Consider the following 7,625-nt stretch of genomic DNA (forward strand, 5'->3'; position numbering starts at 1 on the left):
TCATGCTTTTTTTAAATGACACTGATTTGCCAGAGGGGGTCGCTGCATCAATTGCTTGGTTTTTTTGGGGGGTTTTTTTCCTCACACATGTCACATATAATATTTTAGTCACCTTTTTAGTCATTTGAAATGATACTCCTGATTGTGAGCTGTAAGAGTAATTAATCATAGTTTCATTTGTGTTGCAACTAGTCTGTTTTAGTAAAGGCCGCACAGTCACTAAATGCATTTGCTATGACATGCACTTTTGGTTGCGATATTATCATTTTGCGAGCTATGAGGCCAGTACATATAACTCGAATTCATCTGTGGATTGCTGACTCTTTTTTGTAAGTTGCATTAGATAAAACCGCCTGCCAAATGGCTAGATATAAATGCATGGTCAGAGGATGACAGTGACCAGAAAGTGAGGGTACTAGGTTTAGTTCAGTATCTTGCCATATGGCCTAAATTGTCATTGAGAATGTTTTGCTTTGTTTGTTTGTTTCCCCCCCAGAAGCATTGCACAGTACATAGGGAGTCAATAGTAGTGTGTCTTCCTCTCTAATGTATTTTACACCCGAGTTCCCCTCTCTCGCTCTCTCTAATATGACTTGCCATGTGCATAATGAGGAAGAGATACTGATAGTTATTGCAAGTAGCATTTCAGGAAGAACAACACAGGTTGGTCAGTTGCTCTTTTACTGGCTTGAGGAGCACCTGCTTACGCTCGTTCCTTCCCTTGTTTATGATCATAAATGGCTACTCATCTCTTCAGCATTCTTCTGATTCTCTTATCTCTCACAGGTCAGTTGATTGTTTTTTTTTCTTCAGTTGATTGTAGGTATAGTGTGACAGTATACGTACAATGTGGAGTATATACTATACTGTACATTGTACGTATACTGATCTTCTCTATCATGTCCATCTACCTCAGGCATGTACGTAAGTAACCTGCTAACATCTATTTCAGCATCTCTGATATATTCTTTGCACCATTGCACTTTATCACCTCTCATTTCACCTGTATGTCAACCCTTGTGTATAAAAAACACGACTTGATTGATTGATTGATTGATTGTTGTGTTGTAGTGTTGTTATTCTATGTTAAGTACACTGAGAGAGCCACAAAACTGTAGTCAAATTCCATGTATGCGCAAACCTACGTGGCCAATAAACATGATTCTGATTCTGATTCAATTCGACATTGGAATTATATTGGGCTGTTTTTTGTTTGCCTCACACAATTCAAGAAAAAAGAAATTTTTGAAGAAAAAAAAGTATCCTCAAGTAGCTGACTGTATTTGGCTCCGTCCACCAACTCCCTACAACATGATGTTACCGCCATGCTTGAAGTTAGAAATAGTGGTATCTGGGCGTTCGGCCATGTTTAGGCCAAAGACCTCAAATTCATCCTATTCAACCAGCAAAGTTTCCTTTGAAAACGTTTGAGGTTTTGTCACATGACTTCTAGCAAGCTCAAGGCTTGGGGAAATGTGTACCAATCTCAGTAGTGGGCTCCTTCCGTCTTTCCTTCCCTGTCTGAATTTTTTTTTTCCTTTTTGTTGATGCCGTCTGACAAAATAATTTCAAACTTACCCAAGCATCTGATTGGTCTTCATGACTGCAGGACTAGGACTACGTATGTTTATCATTCTATTATTAAAAAATAAACAAAGGTGGACTTCACTAACAGTTTTAGTATGATTTAGAGTGAATAATAGATACACTTGGCCCTGCATAAGTTGTTATCACAAAGGGGTTAATACTCGTTGCTCCCTGCTGGCTAAAGAGGCAATTGCCTTGGGTATTCCATGTTGTTATATTTATTTATTAATTGTTGCTCCTGAGGAAACACAGCAATTATTGTTAAAGTTTTTATTGGACAAATTTTAACAATTTTATCCTGTTCTGTGAAGCACTTTGTAACCTTGTTTAAACGGTGCTATATAATTATTATTATTGTTTTCTTTTTAGAAATAATTCTGTCTAGTCCCTCCATCGGTCTAGACGTGGCCCTGTGAATACTTATCAACTGAGTAATTTTCAGGTTTGGTTTTTTTTTTCCTAATTCTGAAGGCATCTAAATCCAGAGTGCTTGAATTACCTCATATTCAAATATCTTCTAGTTGTATCCGACCAATTACCCTACGCTTCCGAGCCGTCCCGGTCGCTGCTCCACCCCCTTTGCTGATCCGGGGAGGGCTGCAGACTACCACATGCCTCCTCCGATACATGTGGAGTCACCAGCCGCTTCTTTTCACCTGACAGTGAGGAATTTCGCCAGGGGGGCGTAGCGCGTGGGAGGAGGATCACGCTATTCCCCCCCAGTCCCCCTTCCCCCCGAACAGGCTCCCCGACCGACCAGAGGAGGCACTAGTGCAGCGACCAGGACACATCCGGCTACGGCTTCCCATACGCATACACGGCCTATTGTGTCTGTAGGGACGCCCGACCAAGCCGGAGGTAACACGGGGATTCGAACTGGCGAAATATCTTCCACTTTGACTTCGCGGTACAGCAAAACCAAGCCGGAGGTAACACGGGGATTCGAACCGGCGAAATATCTTCCAGTTTGACTTTGCGGTACAGCAAAACAAGAAACAATCAATGGGGATAAATGTTAAATCCTTTCTGAAGCCATTATGTATGTTTGCGTGTATGTGGGAGGCAGTGGCGGCTGCTGACCAAAATGTTTGGTGAAGCAACCACCCAACCCCCCCATTATACTTTTAAAATATCCCTCACTGATTTCAAATGAGCAGCCAGAACACTATCATAGCGGGAAAACACTTCTACCCTCTATCTATAATTTCCTTTATTATCAGACTTTTCACTCTCATCATGCCCCCTAAATGCCTGCTCCTGGGGACCCAATGATACCAAATCAATCAACCTTTTCACAATGTCATGGTTTTTCCCAGACCGTATCATTATGCTTTGGCAACTGGAGACACGTACCTTCATCAATCAGAAGCAGGGGTGGGCAATCTTATCCAGAAAGGGCCAGTGTGGGTGAAGGTTTTTGTTCCAACCGAGCAGTTACACACCTGATCCCACTAATCACCAGCACACTCCCCGCTAGCCACTCCACCTTGTCATACCCAGAACAATTAAAACTCTGACTTGCCGAGCCCACTCTCTACACCAGCTTGGTGGGGGGTTGGTCTTCCCTGTGCCTTCACTCCTAGTTTTTCCTTCATAGGAGAAAGTGTGAAAAGATTCCCGTAGAATCTGGTCCACGATGTTTGCATCCATCATAATTCTTCTTTGCAAAAATTGCGAAAGACAGGGCAGGAGTTAGCTAAGCTAGCAGCCAGCTAGCTAAGCTAGTTAGAACAACCAACGTTAGCCTACAGTACAGGGCTACTACACGAGGTCAAGATCAAAAATGCACATATAAAGATGAACAATAAAGTTGAACAATAAAGGTCTGAACAGATTAATTAATTATTATAATATTTAAAATATACAAGAAACACCAAAAACTGCTATAGTAATCATTAATTTATCTTAGGCTTTTTTCCTTATCTTTCTTATCTTATCTTTCACCGCGCTTCGAATACCAAATGGTATGATGAAGATTGGAGAACAAGTCAGTATAGGATCGGAAAAGCTGAACTGGTCTACTCTGGTTGGTTAGACGGGTGTCAATCATTTTCAGGTCGAGGAAAGACTATGTGAAGCACTGGTTCACTGGGTTGTCATTAAAACGCGTCATAAACCATAACTGTCCAATCAACAACGTGTAATGTACTACGACATCTTAAATTCACTTACATTGGGTTAGTGAAGCGGAACACTCCCCTGTGTCACCTGAAGAGGACGCTGTGTTGCACAATACCCACGACATTTTTTTTTATTCACAGAGGAAATAGTCATTCTAATGAAATGTTGGCATCTAAAAAGATGTCTTACGTGCTAAGTGTGTTATGTTTTTTTGTTTTTTGTTTTTTGGTGAAGCACTGCTTCACCTGTTGTCTTATAGAAACCTCCTCTGGTTGGAGGGCGTGTGTGTGTGTGTGTGTGTGTGTGTGTGTGCATATTACGTGCATATTACTAAAATGCTTGTTTTTTTGTGGTTACAGGTATAGACAACATAATAACAGTGACAGAGGTATCTGTAAAGGCAGGAAGCTCCATCTCTATTCCATGTCTCTATGATCAGCGCTACAGAAACCACAAGAAATACTTGTGTAAAGGATATTATTGGAACACTTGCTCTTATGAAATAAAAACAAATCAACGAAATTCGAAAATGTATTCTATCTCTGACAACATGACTCAATTGTTGTTCAGTGTAACCATTCAAGTTATAGCACAGGACACTGGTGACTACTGGTGTGCTGTTGAGATCGATGGAGCGAAAGATGTTGGAGCGTACTTCCACCTGTCAGTCTCAAAAGGTAAGCTCCGTTCTCTGTTTTCAGTACATGCAAAACCTCGTTTGGAAGATTTAACACACAATTTAGATGGAGAAGAGCTGTTGCGTCTGCTTTTGCTGCAAGGGCTCATCATCATGATCTTCAAGCCGATCATCACCATCAAATTGATTTAATCCCAAATGTGCAAAGTAGTAGCAGTTGTAAGCCGGCTGAATACATTCAGTGCAACAACAAAAAAATACATTTTTGGATGATCATCATCCGGTACTGGACAAACTCTGGTGAAAATGTGAGGTTGAGATTTCACATGAGATTTGTGGCGAGGTTTGTGGTGAGGATTGTACAAATGTAAATGTTAACACATTATTTTCTGTGTGCTTTTCCGCAAGATTTGCCCAAACTCTATGTCAACAACCAGACAGTAAAGGGCTCTGGAGATGTTAAAGTTACATGTAACCACAGCGACAGAATCGGGGCAGGAATGAGATGGTGCAGACTAGGTGGCCCCTGTGTGACAAAGTCTGGATCAATCGGTGGAGCTGCAGTGACCGTCAATCCGGTGAAAAATGCTTTTGTTGTGATTATGAAGAATTTGACGAAGAAAAACAGTGGCTGGTATTGGTGTGAGAGAGGAGGCTTACAGATGCCAGTGAATTTATTTGTTCATGAAAAGAGCACAACTATTCCCACCAATGGTAAACACCCAAACTAACTTAACCTCCAGAGCACATAGTCTAACAACAAAATACTTGGGCGAGTGCTAATAGTGGCACCATCCAATGTGAAACCTAAATCACTATTTCTGTTTCTACAGACATATTGACATCTGATGAAAGGCAACAGAGGTCAGTAGTCTTGTCCCAAGTGTATTTAGAGACCTGTAGCCACATTATCCGTCAATAGAAAGACGCAAAGATGTTGAATCTGTTCATCAAATTCACGGGCCCTATAATAATATAGAAAATCTCTATGACATTGGCTTGATAGTATATAGCTATTTTATAATAGTGGGGACTCTTCTTTAAATAACTGTAATTATTAAGATGACAAATGTATCAGTATGAATTGTTGAGTTATAACTGGTTTGCCGGCTTGTGTCGCTATTCCTCAGTCGTCTCACCCACTGGGAGGTTCTCATTATTATTCTGAGCGTGTTGGTGTTTGCTGTGCTAATGTCCTTGTTGCTTTGGAGGACATTTTTAAAAAGACAAAGTAAGTATATGGTGAGCTTTAATTTAAAAAATTCATGACAGCATTATAATTCGTCAGATGTTTAAAATATATATATATCACAACTTTTTTAGAACCCGGAAAAGAAAAATCAGACAAGACAGTGGTAAGATAAATTCACGCATTTCCCATTAACATTTTCTGACAGGCGCCTATTCTTGACATCAGCCCATATGGGTGTTATTGTGATATCTTACTTATGATAATGAAATAAGAATATTAATTGGGATAATACGGATTTAACCTTTTAAAAAGAAATCCTTCCATTGCATTTGGATATCAGATGAAGCTGCACTTTTATATCATGATATTTCATGACATTGCATGCTATCTGTGCTTACACAGAATTAAATAACACGAGTTCACTCAGACAATGAAAGATGCTTAAATGAGATATTCAGCTAAATGTGCCCTACTGCTGAGTCATGTGTCTCTCTCCTCCCTTACCTAGAGGTCAAACTCTCAGAATGAAGGTGACTTGGTGTACAGTACTGTAGTTCCAAAGCAGAAGGGCAGTGTGCAAAAGGTACTGTATACACCGAGACATGTGAAACGCTCATTAAATGACATTGTCCTTTTGACAAAAAAAAAAGAAAAAAGAAAAAAAGACACATATGTTCACAGCATCACACTACGTTTTGTGTCTGTTTCGTTGGTGTGTTTTCTGCAATCAATAGAATCAGGAATCTGATGATAGTGCTACTTGCACTACAGCTGTCATCAAGCAAAAGGCCCAGCAGAAGGTATGGTATAGCCTCCTCTGTTTTCTAAAAATTGGACAGCAGTTTTACAGGATGTTCGGCTTGTGGTTTGGCCTACAGTTTTCTCAGCCTACTGTCACAAATGGTTTTTGCATTGTTATCGCTTACTGACTGCCAGTGTTGCCTCTCCATAGGTCTGCAAAGAAAGTGAGAGTGTGATCTACAGCTCAGTGGGGCACCTACAAATAGATTCATAAAATATTCACAATAATCCTCATAACCGTTTCAATGTATGTAATTTGTATTTATGTTCACGTTGCATCCTTCTTCAAAGTAATGGTCAAGTGCCATCATACGATAACATGCTATGTATATATTTCTTCTTCTTTTCTTTTTTTTTTGGAAGTTGTTCGCAGTTTAGCATGATCTAGCTACAGTGCCTAAAATGATCTACTCTGGAATTATCTGCCCTATGTTTGCAAATTATTTTCGCATGAATTTTGAGAAGGATTTTCTGTATTCTTAAAGTACTGCTGAACCTCACCTCTGGGCAACAAATTTGTTGTGTTCCAGAGTCTATTACATATGCTGTAAATTATTACAATGCAAAATAAATATCATAGCCTATAGGATTCTTTTTTGTGATTTTTTTTTACATAAGGTAATGTCTGTTTAGAATGTAAATCATATTAATTATTAGAAAAAAAAGTATTGGTTTTAGATTGACATGCCCAACAATAAACCATTATGGATAAATAGTACTAATCTTCCTTTTTGGCTTTTTTCTTCTGGGGGGGGCAATTTTTTGGGGGGGGGCAACCCCCCCCCCTTCTTCTCCCCAATTGCATCCAACCAATTACCCCACTCTTCCGAGCCGTCCCGGTCACTGCTCCACCCCCTCTGCCAATCCGGGGAGGGCTGCAGACTACCACATGCCTCCTCCGATACACGGGGAGTCGCCAGCCGCTTCTTTTCACCTGACAGTGAGGAGTTGTGTTGAGCTGGGGTGCACAATCTTCTTGTTGCATATGGAGCATAAGCAAAGCTTGACTCGGTTTTCTCTTTAGCCTTTAATGTTAGGCATATTTATTAAGGCAAATACAGCAGGCCTTAGCTCTCTACTACCGACTCTTACAACACACACTGTCGCACACTGAGAACGTGGCGACGTCACATCGGAATGTACCATAATACAATGAGCAAGGGCGGCATAAAATAACAACACGTAACACCCCCACTCGCTCTTAGCTCATTGGATTACCTGGAAAACAAAACGACAACAAAAAATAAGGCTTCTTCTTTACCTTGACAATGAGAACACACTCTTTGA

At 40.3% G+C, this 7,625-nt stretch overlaps 1 protein-coding gene across 1 annotated transcript; it reads left to right on the forward strand.

The window, feature by feature from the left end:
- Positions 1–652: 652 nt before the first annotated feature.
- Positions 653–7,024, forward strand: LOC130123085 (uncharacterized). The gene is made up of 9 exons (XM_056292205.1): positions 653–786; positions 4,068–4,385; positions 4,754–5,059; positions 5,179–5,209; positions 5,476–5,576; positions 5,669–5,700; positions 6,046–6,120; positions 6,272–6,337; positions 6,490–7,024. Exons 1-9 carry the CDS (start codon positions 738–740, stop codon positions 6,550–6,552), a joined length of 1,041 nt encoding a protein of 346 aa, XP_056148180.1. The 5' UTR covers positions 653–737; the 3' UTR covers positions 6,553–7,024.
- The last annotated feature ends 601 nt before the right edge of the window (positions 7,025–7,625 follow it).

Source organism: Lampris incognitus, chromosome 13 (assembly GCF_029633865.1).
Source record: "Lampris incognitus isolate fLamInc1 chromosome 13, fLamInc1.hap2, whole genome shotgun sequence".
NCBI lineage: Eukaryota > Metazoa > Chordata > Actinopteri > Lampriformes > Lampridae > Lampris > Lampris incognitus.